The sequence below is a fragment of the Haliotis asinina genome, chromosome 7 (genome assembly GCF_037392515.1).
Source record: "Haliotis asinina isolate JCU_RB_2024 chromosome 7, JCU_Hal_asi_v2, whole genome shotgun sequence".
Taxonomy (NCBI): Eukaryota; Metazoa; Mollusca; class Gastropoda; order Lepetellida; family Haliotidae; genus Haliotis; species Haliotis asinina.
In genome coordinates, this window is record NC_090286.1 from 36,656,149 (window position 1) to 36,671,784 (window position 15,636).

A 15,636-nucleotide genomic window follows, 5' to 3' on the forward strand; every position below is an offset into this window, starting at 1 on the left:
GAAAGAAAATGAAAATGATGTGATTCATCCTTCAAAAGAGTTACTGAAAAGAAGCTTTTCCATTTTGGGGGGAGCAACATGAACGTGTATGCCAAACAAAGTTTTCAAGAAATTTTGAAAAATGACCGTAACATCATCACCATGTAAAAAGGATTCCATGGCGATTATCACTGCATGTGTACAATGACAAGTATATCTAACTTGCTTTCCAACATAAAGACTACAGGGAGCATATTGCAGCAACAAGTTAGGTGACTTTTTTTTCACACCCCGCCCAGAAACACTGCATGAGAAATCAGGCAGGCAAGCCAGTGCTAGACGGTGCGAGCTGTGACTGATGACAGCCGGAACAATTGACCTATCAGGCTATAGATTGATCCAAAGCCATTTTGGCACAAGACCATTGTCCTCTTTTCACATACCCTCCAAAAGTAGGATTCAGGTCATGTGGAAAGGCACTGTGGACTTGGTTTGGTCCTCGAAGGTCACCGACTACCAATGACCGAGTGAGATTCCTCTTATGCCACCTTTTGCAAAATTCCAGCAAGACACAGCAAGGGACACCAGAAGTGGGCTTCACACATTGTACCCATGTGGGGAATGGAACATAAGTGTTCGGACTACCAAATGTGCATTGTCTGGCTGTCATCCCCTTTCTGATTGCCTTATGACAACAAAGGGACAACTCCAAACTCTTGATTCTAGTCATCACACAAGGACAAGAGAACAGACACATGGATTCGTGGGGGATCCAACAGTTTGACATATTTTATTAGAGCCCTCTGATGAGTGAGTCTACAAGATGCTGCACAAGACACACATTGGAAATGTCTCAAAACTAAAGATGACAAATCTAGGTTGCTACACAACGGAGAAGGACACAATAACTTAGAAGATGAGGAGACCATCTCCACACATGAAATGAATAGAATATAAAATGACTGAGATATATTACAATATTGCCATAAATTTTGATTGTTACACTGTTGGGCTGCTTAAACGCCTGATGTACAGCTGGTTGTAACCACCCTCCCAACCAAATAAAACATGGAGCAGCATATTATACACAGCCGACTTTTAACAACTGTCTTTAGATCCACATGGCTGTACAACATTACGCTGTGAAATAAACCTGTTGCATTTAACAATGCTGCTATTATACAAAGCAAGGCGATACACCCCATCAGCCATTACGCTGTAAGACAATTGGATTGAGCCACACCTCTTGACACGACTTGCTTTTGGTTAATTTACAAATGGAAATGAGATGATTGAGTGACAAGGGCAGACAACTCCCACCACTCACACCTTGTCGGTTGCATCATTGAGTGGGTTTCTTTACAAGGTTTTTTTGTGGCAAGAGCACTAACCAGACCTTCTAGTGATAGTGTGAGGTAGATGAACATCAGCAAGTCGAACATATCCACGAAGGATCTCAAAGGCTGGTCAGTCTTGCTGGGATTTGAGAGGTCTTACATATTTCTATAAATATCCTGATATTGTTGGCAAGCAAGGCAGAACTGAGCAAAAACAACATAGGTCCTATTTCTCATAGTGTTCCTAAATGCAGATCTAAAGCTTGAAAACTTACAATTCTTACTTCGATGTTTGTAAAAGTCAAGTTCAAAAGGAGTCTGCACTTAAGACCAATACGAGGACTAACTTCCTATCGTGAACCCCCTCCTTCCAGCGGCATGACCAGAAAGATGGCCTCGCCTTACAATGGGAACAACTATACAACCAGACGTTTGTTAGCATGAAAACATGAGTAACAATGTATACAATGATTGATCACGAGCGAGGACATCTCTCTGAGCCGTGTCGTAGTATCCCTGTTACCTAGCACTAGTCTCAAGGATGATCTCATCCCCCCAAATCTCTACAACTTAATGTTTAGGTGAGCTATACTACAACTTAATGTCCAGGTGAGTTAACTTGTCAACAGGTAACCGTAATGTATACTGAATGAGTATGAAAAATACATTTTTTTTTCTTTCAATATCATGCGATGTCTATGAATTTGAAATATAGTACCACTTATGATATGGACAACGTATGCCAAAATGCATGAAGAAAATCATGGTCCGAGGATCTAGATGGATGGGTTGTGGAATAAGTATTCAATACTGACTTGAACACGTATGATATGCCATGTTGGAATTGAGAGTGCCTTTGAGCCACATTATCAAACATCAGGTTGAGATGAAATATTTACAAAGGTAGGTCGGTCATTGTGGTGACACGATGATTTATGATGATGATGTCATAAAATACATGTTGCTGTTCTCTTTGGGCACGTTGATATGGTATGGAATCACAGGGCCATATGGAGGGGCGACTGATTCAGCCTCTGAGACGTGGTTATATCTGACAGCGCAATGGCGAGGTGGTGTTTACAATAACTAGGGCTATCCATTTGTACCACATCTACTGTCTCAATGCACCAGCCGGCGAGAGCATGCGTACGTACGTACAAGTTACGCATACTCCCTTTACGATGTATGGCGGCGGCATATTGTGAGCAATCAACAGGCTACAACTACGTGAACGTAACAAACTGTCACATCACATATCGTACAGTATTGCAAAAAAGAGGCATTCAAATTTGTTTTTTTACCATGTACATGGCAAAATGCTTGCAAGTTATTTAACAACTGTACTCCACCAACATGAAGATAAATAAATATAATTACAGGTAACTTTACACGATCAGATCATTCTTCAATGTACACGATGGATACGACGACACTGGCGTCAACATCGCCGGGCAGTAAATGACCTCCCCTACCACCCCACCCATTCCATCAGACCACCGTATTCCCACAGCATACACAAGCTACAGCCTACATTACTGTATATATGCAGAACTGGCTGGCTTGCAGTGGGCTTGAAAAATTAACAATGAATTGTTTGGTAGTGGTTTTGCCCCCAGCAAAACTAGTGGTTTGAGAATGAGATCCCGTTCCCTCAAATTGTGGAACCCCCACCCACGACAGTAGCAGAATCAGATCTTCACAAAGTTTACAATTTCAAATCATTCCCCATTTAAATGCCAAATAAAATTCCCCACAATTCTATCACAAATTTTAACTTATCATATGCATATTTGATATAAGAAATTGACAAGACAGTTATTCCCTGGGTATATCCCAGTCCACCAAGGGGAGTAACTCTGCTCTCCTTCCTGGGGAATGCTGGGAAGGCGACAGCTATCACCATCTTCCGACTGTTCTGTATCATCATGTCTTCTAACCAATCGGAATCCCAGTTTGAATCGAGAAGCAGGTCTCAGTGACACTCATCTTGGTCACCTAGCAACCGACTATGGAGACGTGACTACGGTTACACTTTGTCACTAGGTTGGATTGCCTCTTAAATTATCTTTCTTTTCCCCTTTCTGAATGTTTGTCCCTATCTCCACCCTTACCAGCTTTCATTCGGCTTCTAAAAGCACGCGAGGCTGTCCTGAAAAACAACCGAAAGTGCAATTTGTCCATTACAAGTAAAGAGAAGAGGTATTTGCGCTCATTTAAAACATTTGCACTAAACGCTCCATTAGAAGCCAAATACACGTTACAAACAAAACTTAAAGCAAAAGTGTTAAAAGTTTCACTACAACGTAGCAAAGAAATTTCCTGAAAACATTAAATGATAGACGGCTTGTATATGTTTCAAGAGATTTTCTTAGATATGGAGCGAACATTAAGTGATTAAAAAGTTTGCGTCAAACAAACTACAACAAGTTTACTACATGTTAATAATGAGAACTAAAAGAAAGTAAACAATCCAAACACTGCTACTGCCACACCGTACTAACATACTTCCATAGCAATGAAACTTGTTTTTTACGGAAGTTCTCAGAAAAAAAACGTTTTCGAAGATTGATGGAGTACAGTGTTAAGTCTACCATATAACTTTAGTGATATGGTCAAGATAAAAGTTATGTACATCACAGTCTATATCAAAATATGGACATGTATTTTCATATTCAGTAATTTTATCATTTTGATCAAGAGCAGGGGTTCTTTTTGACAAATTTGTGAAAAAATATATGTTCCTACGACAATATTAGTGTGAGCACTGGCAGTATAGAAACTGATAAAGTACTAGGTGACTAGCGTTGTCGCAGGCGGAGCAAACACATACTACAGCTGCCTCATGCTCGCCAAACATAGAGTGAAAAACTCAAATTCTGCTTTTGGCATATTGCCCAAGACAGCTACGTAGCTGGAGGAAAACAATACAGAACTAGAGATTTCATAAAATGCTGCTAAGAGAACTCTTGGGCAATGACTACAAACAAAACAATGTAATCCTGCGGAGCTCCCGCCACAGGTGCAGATACGCATACATTACTCATGGGCTGCGTCCACGCTGTGGTACCTACATCCTAGAGGCGGATTATGGATTTGCATGAGGATATCGATCGCACAAACACATAAATAAAAACACTCACATCAACATTAGAAACAGAGGGACAGAAAGTGCCCCGGGAAGAAGCTGGAACACAGGGCAGCCCAGTATCAAAATATACAAAAAGCCACATTATCCAACTACATCAGAAAACGACCATGTGCAGTCAGTATAACAAGACGCCAGCTGACACCTACAGCACATCTGTAAGTCAGTGGCGGACAACGGACAGAGAGGGTTGTCGGCTCACCGAGTCACAGATGTGGGTGGAGTCAGCTTGCAGATATAAATATATAACAAGTCAGATATTCGGCACTCCTCGCTCGATCACTCATTCACCCCACTTCCTCGGTGGAGTACATGTGCACCAGAGAAAAAACAAGCTTGTGGAGCACTGAACTCAGAAATAATCTTGAAGCCAAATGCTACATGTTATCTCAAAACAACTGTCAACATCTACAGATCGGGCGGACATAAGTTCGAGGGCCCACACATGGCTAGCATGGCGGATGATGACAGCTATTTCCTCACCAATTGGTCCCAAAAAGAATGGCTGTGAGATTGCAACGAGACCAAGAGATTCATCACAATCATCATTATGAAGATTACATAGCACTCGGGGCAGAGAGATAGGCTGGAAGCATTTCGGAAGGATATGAAACCAGTAACAAAGTAGAAGGGATTAAACAAGAGGTCAGTTATGATGTATATAGTTATGCTACAAGCAATCCTTGTGCCACCGAAGCCCCATTGATACTGCACTAAACACGACTTCTTCGTTTACATTAACCACGAATAACATCTTTCGTAACGAAGCATCTTCTGACAGGTTTCAGAGGCAGCTGTTCACTCTTGCCCTTGTGACACTTGCATAATAACTGGATGATCTTGGCATGTACAATACCCTTGGTATTTTGGCAATTGTATCAGAAGACAATGTTAGCAACATAGGAAGACAACTGCAATAATATATGGATATGTGTGTGTATATACATATAGAAATACATAAATGTGTGTATCACAAACAACTCAAATTATGATTCCCCCTCCCCCTCCCCAGTTTAGTAGTTTAGTGGGGGCTCTGTGGCACAAGGGTTGCAGTGCTAAGGCAGCAAGTCTACAGAGTAGGAAGTTCAGTATTGTCAACAGCGCGGCTGCCGGGTCAGATGGACGGACGGACGGTTGTATGGATGCCCGAGACAGGTGAGGACCCTCATTTAATAACAGGTCAGTTTGACGGAGACAAGACATGCAATTGAGGGCAGGACAGTACAGTACTGTTAATGTTAAGTATAAGCAAAGATGAGCTACTTTACTACTACTGGCCAGCTGCATTGGCTTGAAGACTATTTCTTCATCATCAAACAATCCTGATGTCTCAATGTTGAAGCCTGGCTGTTCAATATGACTTGGATGAGGGAGACATGGCAGAGCTGACCACGTCTACAAGCAACACAATGTCAAGAAAACTTGAGTAGTCTTGCAGATTAGGGACAACTGAAGAAACTAGATGTCTAGTCTACAACAGAAATGAAACTGAACTCTTCAGAGCTTGAAGTCTGCTGCTGGAACACTTCCTAAAGATTATGAACATGCGTGTCTAGAGAGCAGAGAAAGCCGGGAGCCAGGGCTAATGTATGCAAATAAAGAAGGTCAAGGTCGTCAAGTTCCCTAATCCTTCAGTCATAATGAACATCCAGGCCATACTATCACTGGCACTACCACCTGTAGAAGACTCCAATCGCGTCCAATGTACTAACATATAAATAATAGAATAATTTAGGTTTATTGCATGAAATATTCTGGTTGGTCGGCGTCTTTTTCAAAGCGTTTTGCCTCCTCCTGCATAGATTCTTTAATCTTTAGGATAGCGGCAGATTCGTTTTGCTCCTGAAAAATCGTAAACATCAAAACATTGAGATAGGCGACGTACTAGGGCACATGCTGTAATGATTGTTAATGATGTATGACAGGTCTTACGATGAGGCAGCTCCCCGAATGGGCAGCGATGAGTCACATGCGATGATAGGCCTGGTCACTCATACTGATCACCAGCCAATGAGCAGGTCAGATAGAGCAAGTAGTGACAGTCAGCGCCATCTGTAGGCAGCCAGTCAGCTGGTCTGGTGGCAGGCAGGTGGCAAGGGAGCGACTGTTGACTTACCACGGAGACAGTCTGTTACCAAATTCCATCATCAAGATTGTTTGAGAGGGGAGCAATGCTGAGTATGAACAGACCAATCAATCAACAGGCAGATGCTCTAATTAGAAATGAAAAGAAACAAAAGAAAGTTTTTAAAGAAAGCACCAGGCGGTCAGAAGAAACATGCAATGCCCCAACACCGTGTCTGAGAGAAAGAGTGAGGAAAGTAGTTGCTCTAGCCAGAAGCAAGGGAGTAACTCTGGCCAGCTCAGGTTGGCATACAGGCAGCAAGGCGGACGGACGGACGGACGGACTGACGGACCCCGGTGCCAACTCTCAGAATAGGGGAGCGAAGGAGCGAGCGAGCCAGTAGGACATACATGTACACGTGCTCACAATGACAGCTGACTTACATTGTCTTGGTACCCAGCCAGACCATATCCCATGTCTGCCGTGCTAACAGGTGGCATATCATCTCTTGGTGTTCCGGGACCATTAGCAGGTGAGTTCTTCATTCCATCCATATCCCCTGGAACAGACATGCCTACAAAATAACATACAATGTGACCATTCAAATTAAATATTCCAGTCACATAATCGTAATGAATCATACACAAAGGAGGCTGAAAAAAGAAAGAGAGAAAGAAAGCAAATATGTTTCTCAGAAAATATGTCAACATGATTTGGGTTTCATGTCACTTTTAGCTCCAAGGATGTGAAATTCTTGAAGGCAGGTGTACATCTGGTATGCAAGTTTCCTTGGTGTTTTCATCTTTGCAATGAAGCCCACAACATTTGTCAAAATGTTTGCAAGAGTCAAGCCTCAACAGCTCAGTGTGTTTCTCAGCAGGCACGTACGACTATTATTGCCTTACCTGATCTCACCTTGGCCGTTGCCCCACACTGCTAAATTAAGCAAACATGTAGAAGACAAAGAAATTCAAACAATACTTATTGTGACTATAATATCACAATGAGGCCACTGATCTCATGACTTACCATTCATAACTGGAGGCATTTCCCCTGGACCCATTGGTCCCATCGACCCATCAGGTCCCATTGGAAACTGAAACAGACAACACCCACATGGTGACACCCAGCTGCTGATTGTTTCTAGAAAGATGGACCTGGTTATGCACATAAGAACATGATCTCTACATCTTGTAAAGCATTCCTCAAAATCAGTCAACACTGTCACATGTTCTTTTGAGCATCGGCTGGCATAATAGTTTCCAAGGTATACTGAGGTGTGAATTATCTCCCCTTACCTGGACAGTTGTTCAGGAGGCTCATAAATATTTTCCAGCAATTTTATGTGAATTATCTCCCCTTGCCTTACTGGTGTTCAGTTCTGCATGTAACGTGAAACCCTGCTGTATTCTAAACCTTGCTATCACTATATACACCAGGAAGTCCAGTGTTTATTCCATGTCAGGATCCTGGCTATGCTACTCACCCCTGGCATCCCTGGCATGCCACCCGGTCCTCCAGGCTTCATCATACTGTACATTCCGTCTGAGTTACCTGCTTCTGGCGCTGAAAGCATATGTGGGAGGTCTTTATATAAAGACATTGCAATCAGCATGCAATGTCTCGCATATAATCTGTTTTCAAACCACATTAAAAACCCACAAACACCACAGGTCTACAAATATAGTGAACAAAAAGTCTGAGATCATGAACAATTTGGGGATATAGAGTTTTTTTACAAGTAAGGACAAGTGAAACAGCCCCCAAAGTATTCATGATTGCAAACAATTTTGTTCATTATATATTTAACTCAAGGAAATGACACCAACAAATGAAAGGCTGTGTGTTTCAATACTATCCAACCATGACAAACAGATCACCTGTTTTCCAAAGTAATTTCTTTTGAGCAGTACATTTGTAAAAGGCCAGACCACCAGACAATCCTGTGGTTGACATCATGAGCACTGATCTACACATCGCCAACACAATGAAATGCATGAACAATGAGGTGATTTCAACTGAAATAATGTCTCAAAGGGTTGGGTTAGATTTGAAAGTGTTTATGGAAAATCAGAGATACCAGAGTGACCACTGAGTGAGCTGATACTGACCTTGTGGACTGGGCATGATGGGTGTCCCTGGGGGACCTGTTACTGGGGGACCCTGGAAACACAAACACAGCATACAGATACAGAACACCAGCAATGTCTCATGTAATAATGAACACTGAATAAGATCACCAGCTGAGTGATTGCCTGAAACAGTGCTGCTAACATTCAATTGCTCACAAAATGTGTATGCAATAAATGAGTTCCCTTTTGTGTCAACTGTCATTCCACTTCACAGTCCATTAACATCTGCCACTCTTACAAAATGTTAAGGGTCTACCAACAGTTAAGGCCCTATACTGTTCCAGTTTCCCAATTGTCACTGTCCAACACTGTTCCAGTTTCCAAATTGTCACTGTCTAACACTGTTCCAGTTTCCCAATTGTCAATGTCCAACACTGTTCCAGTTTCCCCACTTCTAATGTCTCACACTGTTCCAGTTTCATCACTTTCAATATCCAACACTGTACCAGTTTCCCAATTGTTAAATATAATTACACTGTTCCAGTTTCATCTCCTTCAATATCCAACACTGTTCCAGTTTCCCAATTGTTAAATGTAATTACACTGTTCCAGTTTCATCTCCTTCAATTTTCAACACTGTTCCAGTTTCCCAATTGTTAAATGTCCTACACTGTTTCTGCTTCCCAACAGTTAATTTCCTACACAAGTTAATGATCTGAATGCCGTTGCACAAGGTGATCTTTGTGCTAAGGTGACCAAAACTCTTTAGCCTTATTCTTGAAAGCTGCAATTTTCATCCTGCATGTTTCAATGTCTGTCTGCTTATGATCTAATTATCTAACCTAAAACATGATTATTTTACAAAAAGGTTTTTGAGCAATCAGTCCACAAAAGAAATCTTTTCAAGTTGTTTGAAGTTTCTTTGCATGTGCTGTATCAGTGATGACAAGTTGCAGAGGTCCGTGAGCTATCTACATGCAACCAACAACCTCTGCTTCAGAACATATCTTATCTTCTAAATCTTACTTCATGTCAATTTCTTCATAAAAACATTCATCATCTGCCTTTTCCTACTTCTAAACAAACATACATTTTGTTTACAAAAAAATGAAGATTGAGGTTGGACCAGGAAATTAATGCCAAGAAATACCAAGAAAGCAAACAAAAAGTGGGACAAGTTCCCTCCATGGGAGACTGATAGGCAGGTAACCCAATAGCTGTATGATACTACACCATTGGAATGTCACAATAAAAAAGGTAAGCTCTTAAAAACAAGTTCCAACAAAGCATTTAACACAAATAACTGGTTTTAAAAGTATTCCAAGACTAATGGATTCACATATTCGTGTATTTTTAGCAGTACTTCTTTCTGCTGAAATTACCTGCTTCACATCCTCTGCATTGCTCAAAAGATGTGTCACAGGATCCTGAGATTGTTCCTGCATGGGCTCGGTTAAATAGGATATTTATTTTCGTTTGTTTAGAAATTGACGAATGAAAGAGCTGACAAAACTAATTTTGTCATAACAATTCTGTATTCATAATGTAATATTTCTGTTTCTGTAAAATTCCAAGGACTTATTGGAGAGGAAACCAGATCTGTACTGTAAATATCATTGTACTTTACTTTAAATAGTACAGGGCAAAACTGTACTATATTACACAATACATGGGAGTAGAACAAACAGTAATTCATAAAAAATGTTTCAGCAAGGTGGTCTTATCCATAAATTTTCTGCTTTACGTAAAATATTACTATTTCATGAAAAGAAAGTATATTTTGGGCTTAACAGAGATTATCATTGTAAAAATCTCCAAATATCTGGTTTCACAAATGTCTCCCCTGCATTATCCTACCTCAAATTCCACAAATTAATAACTGATCCTCCATTTTGTCAGTTAGCCAGTTAAAGGAGGCTAGTTTTTACGAGTGTCAGTAGGAAGCAACTCTACACGATGTTGCTGCTACTGAGAGAGGACATGTAGATGTGCTGTAAGCACTCTCATTAAAGCAATGAAGTAGGAACAAGGAAATCCTCTCTCATTAAAATCACTGAGCAACAGTTTGGTTTCACTTTGTTTGTTGTTGAAGTAGTAATGCAATACAAGCTTCCTTAACATATCCAGGAACTGATACTTACATTATAACTTCCTGGAGATGCTGACGAGTAGTTTAACTGAAAACAGAGATAATGTATGCATATCAAACACAAAAGATCACATTTTTAAAAAACACTATATTCAGAATCTTGCGGGTTTGGCTTCAAATCCCAGATGGGACTCAACTCAACAAAAGTACTAGAGTCTGTACTTTACTGAGGAAGTGTCATCCCAAATATAACATTTCACCACTTTCTAAATGGAATTGTAGATTCTGCTTCATTCAAGATTTTTCAACCCGAGTGCTCTCAAAACACTGAGTTTGGATGATAGCATAAGCAATCAGGGCATGATGACATATTGTGACCATCTGACTGTTTTCTTTGGTTGACATTTATGTCAAGCATTAAGTAATGAATACATGCTCTCTCACCACCCCAACATATACATCTGGCTTTGTGTTGGGTTTGTTGTTTTATGCTGCAGTCGGAAATTTTACAACTGTATTACAGCAGTTTGTAAATATCAAAGCTGGACCAGACAATCCAGTGAATGTCAATCTGCACAATTTGGGGTAGCACGTGTCAACCAAGTCAGTGAGTCTAACCACCCGATCCCATTGTTCACCTCTAACGACAAGCATGGGTTCTAACCTGGATCTGCCCTGTGAAGGTCCAGGGTAGAATAGGCCTTCAGCAACCCACGCTTGCCATAAAAGGCAACTGTGCTTGTGGCAAGAGGCGACTAAATGGGTGGTCAACCTCGCTGACTTGGTTGACACTTGTCATCGGTTCAATTACGCACATCAATGCTCATGCTGTTGATCACTGGATTGTCTGGTCCAGACTTGATTATTTACAGACCGCCGCCATATAGCTAGAATACTGTTGAGTGCGGTGTAAAACTAAACTCACTCACTCACTCTATCCTGGATCTTCACAGGTACACATTCTGCTGGTACCAACATTAATGAACTATTTATAGAATGTGGTTCACCTACTCTTGTGACATCTTCAAGACATCTCACTCTTCTAACATTTCTCATGTCAATATACTTAGAGATACTTAAACTGAAAAATGGTGACCATCATCCACCCTGATGTTGTACTTACTGATGATGATGTAGGTGGCCACGGTCTGTTCCCCTGTCCCCCAGGCCCACCAGGACCCCCTGGCCTGAAACAGTATGGACATACATTAACCAGGGAATCAAGAAAGGAAAATACATCAAGTATTGCTAGAACTTTCACTACCATTTGTTAAAGAGTTGCGCTTAAGGTACTACACACATCCATACTTTAGACAGTAGACAAAGACACAACGGGTCTGATAGTCTGTCTCACAGTTTCTGCACCATATTCCTACAGCCCTTCCTTCAATGCAATGCAGAAGCCCTACATGAAGCTAGTCAAGATTTCCCTTAAGGGGATGATCATGGGCCTATGGGCTGGGACCCTATTTCACAAAGCTCTCGTAAGTCTAAGATCTCGTAACTTTTCTCATAGCATTCGTTCCTCCAATACTGTAACATAGAGGTACGAATGCTACGAGAAAAGGTACGAAATCTTAGGCTTACGATAGCTTTGTGAAACCGGGCCCGGTTCATACAGGCACAACAGTCCTACAGGTGCACAACATACATCCATACTCTGGACAGAGGACTAGGACACAATGGACCTGATTGTGTTGGCAACTGCAGTGTTGCAGAGGCAGTACATACATCCACACTCTGGGTACAACTACTCACATCGACATTGGTGGCATTCCTGCTGGGCCTCCTGGCCCCATACTTGAGTTAGGCGGTGGACCCCTCATGCCACCATAACTTGGTAATGAGTCGTAAACCTGTAATAAACAAAACATAGCTGTCAAACTTCACGATCCATAAACCATTACTAAAGGCATTCAATCCAATGTCAACGTCTGCAGCTGAGACCGAAATGAACACACACGTGCATGCATGCATGCATATCCAGGTTGTTGTTAGTGACACCACTAAAACATAGAATACTGACCTCAGTATTATCCTCTTGAAGTTTAATGGCAGGCAGGGTAACAGTAACTACCATTGTTTACCGTCCTTTGATACGCTGTGAGTGAGCGTGTTTAGTTTTATGGTGTTCTTATCAATATTCCAGCAACAACGCAGAGGGGAAGACTAGTAATGATCATCACACATTGTGCCTAGGTGAGGAATCAACCCTGGGCCCTTATTCTCGAAACATTCGTAGCCCTAAGAATTCTTAACTTTGATCGTAACTAATGTGTTAAGAATGGTCTTAAGAAGTTCGTGGGGTTACGAATGTTTCGAGAATAGCTATCCAGGTCTTCAGCACTATGAGTAAATGCCTTAACCACTCATATGCTTTGGCCAGGGATCGAACGCTAGACGTTCACCACACTGGCAGGTGCTGAATCAAGAAAACCAGTTGCATTCTTTGAGAACATGAAAACAGTGTCAACTTACTGGGTTCATTGGACCGGGCATCCTGCCCCCTGGGTGACTCATCCTCTGCATTGGACCCATACCCGGGTGTCCTGAAACATAAAACATACAAGTTATCTCCCTTGAAATATCTCACTCAGGAATGAAAGAGTTGATGTTTTCCATTATTGAGTCACACTAACGATAGCAGAATCACATACAAGTTATATCTCTTGAAATATCTAGTGCAGCTTTAAAAGGTTAACCTTTCCATTATTACCAAAAGACCAACAATAGAACATTTAAATTCTATGTGCATGAAATTCAATTACAAGGAATAAATGATAATATGTGACATATTCACAAGCTGTCACCTAAAAAGGCAACTGACTTTACAAAGTGGTGTATAGTGAACAAAGCATCTAATCAAGTTCACAATCTTGCAACACTATAGATTATTATGTTGTATAATAACTTGGACAACAGAAAATGACAGAATGTTGAATATCAACAAATTATATCATCCCACAAGTGCTCCCTGTGAAGTATTTTACATGGAAACTGCTCGGTTTTTCTATACTCCATTAGCTGCCAACTTTACACTTTTGCCAGCTTTTAACAACAGCTGCAGGAGTCAATATGCCCAACAGCACCATTAGTATGTACATGCTAAAACATGGAGTGTTTCTAGGAACAGAGCGCAGAACAGGGGCCACCTAATCGAGCAATAAGATGAAGCAATCCACTCAGTAATAACGCATGTAGACAGTCGACATTGACACTAGTTAAGCCTGGTATCACACTGCACTTCCACATCACTCTCTCAATGAAATTCCTCCAGCTACAAAGTCCTTTCTAATCTTCAGATATAAACGCAACAGTTCACATTTCTTTTCCGTTCGTATTCCTGTCTGATGGAAGGAAGCAGCCTCTACAATGCAGTCAAGTCCATTAAGATGCAAACAAGCCGAAAATGACATGACCAACTCCTATTAAAACCTGAGGACTTCCTTAACAACAGTCAAAGGATAGCAACACGTGACCATCATTTGTTTCGGTGCCATCTTAGCGAAATTACACAGACATCCAGCATTGATCTGACTTTCATGTGTATATATCAGCTCCATTGAATATTCTTCTGGGAAAAATTAATAAAAAAAACATCCTTGAATGAGATCCAATACAACCGTAGGGGCCGTCGCCGGATACAAGAGCCGGTGATCTGCTATGTTTATTGAAGGCCCTGTCTGGGCGATTGCCATCCACTAATCTACAGCAAACCAATTACCTTCCATGTTGACATTTGAGCATAAATGTCTATTTCCCGGGCTACAGTGGAATCTGTAGAGGACAGGTGGGGTTAGCCGACACTAAACACTTAAACAACATCCCTGAGCTCTGAGGGGTAGCCTGTTGCACACAGTCAGTTGGAATGCCTGTTTGCCGCCTCTCACCCCACCTGCTTCGTGCAATGCAGTCATTATCAAGGCCGTGAACAGATCGGCACAAAGCACTTCCACAATGTGTAGACAGGCTTATGCTGGATGTATCAACAAAGCCAGAGTCACCCAGTAAACTGCTATCACTATGGTATGTCTCCATTAGAGGTAACCAGAGGCCAAGCAGCAATCATCTGTAATCTATATGTAGGATTACCTGGATCTGGCCTATGTCCAGTAGCATCACTGCTCGAATTCTCACCCAGACTGGCTTCATAGTAGCATGCAAGTATGGACATGTGGGCTAGTGAGGAGCACACGGGTGCCATGCCAGCCTGGATGCATGCTATGCGCTCCCACGGGGTACACATGTATACAGTTCACAAGCTGTCACTGTCATGTATCAGCTAAATGGCTTGCAGCCAATGGCTACGCCTTTCAAAAACTTTTTAAGTAGGGGAAAATGCAACATAAAATGAAATGAAAAATCACATAGGAGTTTGTAATCTGTTTGGACAAAATGACAAACTAAAGTGACTTGCTGCTAATGAACATGTACCTGCTGTCAGCTTTGTTCTCAAGGGCCTTATCAAAATGGTCAGCAAATTGAGAATCTGGCAGACAGAACATTTCAACAGGTCAAGGCCAGCAATGCAGGAGCAAAAAGATTATATTTTAGTTACAGTGAAGTATGAGAGAGCCACTGTATGCACATAAGGTTCGGAGTTCCACAATGTACAGCAGGGCAAGTTGACAACAGTAATGTGCAAGAGACCAAGAGTTCTTCAGTGTTGTAAAGGAAGGCAAGTTAACTGTGTTGTACAGGAGGCTTAGAGTACCACAGTGTTGTACAGGAGGCTAAGAGTACCACAGTGTTGTACAGGAGGTTCAGAGTACCACAGTGTTGTACAGCAGGACACATTAACAACAGTGTTGTGCATGAGGCTGCAAGTGCCAGTGTTGTGCTCGAGGTTAGGAGTACTACAGTGTTGCAAGGGAAACTGGGAGTGCCACAGTGTTTTACATGAGACTGCAAGTGTCAATGTTGTGCATGTGGCTAAGAGTATCACAGTG

The 15,636-nt window shown here is 41.5% G+C and overlaps 1 protein-coding gene across 19 annotated transcripts in view; it reads right to left on the bottom strand.

Moving 5' to 3' along the window:
- Positions 1-739: 739 nt before the first annotated feature.
- Positions 740-15,636, bottom strand: part of LOC137290899 (single-stranded DNA-binding protein 3-like) — a 99,180-nt gene continuing 84,283 nt past the window's right edge. For 4 of the 19 annotated variants that reach the window (XM_067822084.1, XM_067822081.1, XM_067822091.1 and 1 more), the window contains 9 exons: positions 13,166-13,236; positions 12,446-12,543; positions 11,811-11,874; positions 10,740-10,775; positions 8,638-8,689; positions 8,013-8,092; positions 7,556-7,622; positions 6,970-7,100; positions 740-3,465 (listed from right to left, as the gene is read on the bottom strand). In XM_067822084.1, coding sequence (XP_067678185.1) covers positions 3,445-3,465; positions 6,970-7,100; positions 7,556-7,622; positions 8,013-8,092; positions 8,638-8,689; positions 10,740-10,775; positions 11,811-11,874; positions 12,446-12,543; positions 13,166-13,236 — 620 coding nt within the window. In that variant the 3' untranslated portion in view covers positions 740-3,444. Of the gene's footprint in view, positions 6,304-6,969; positions 7,101-7,555; positions 7,623-8,012; positions 8,114-8,637; positions 8,690-10,739; positions 10,776-11,810; positions 11,875-12,445; positions 12,544-13,165; positions 13,237-15,636 lie in introns of all 19 variants that reach the window. The other 15 variants (XM_067822082.1, XM_067822079.1, XM_067822090.1 and 12 more) reach the window with 8 other exon arrangements.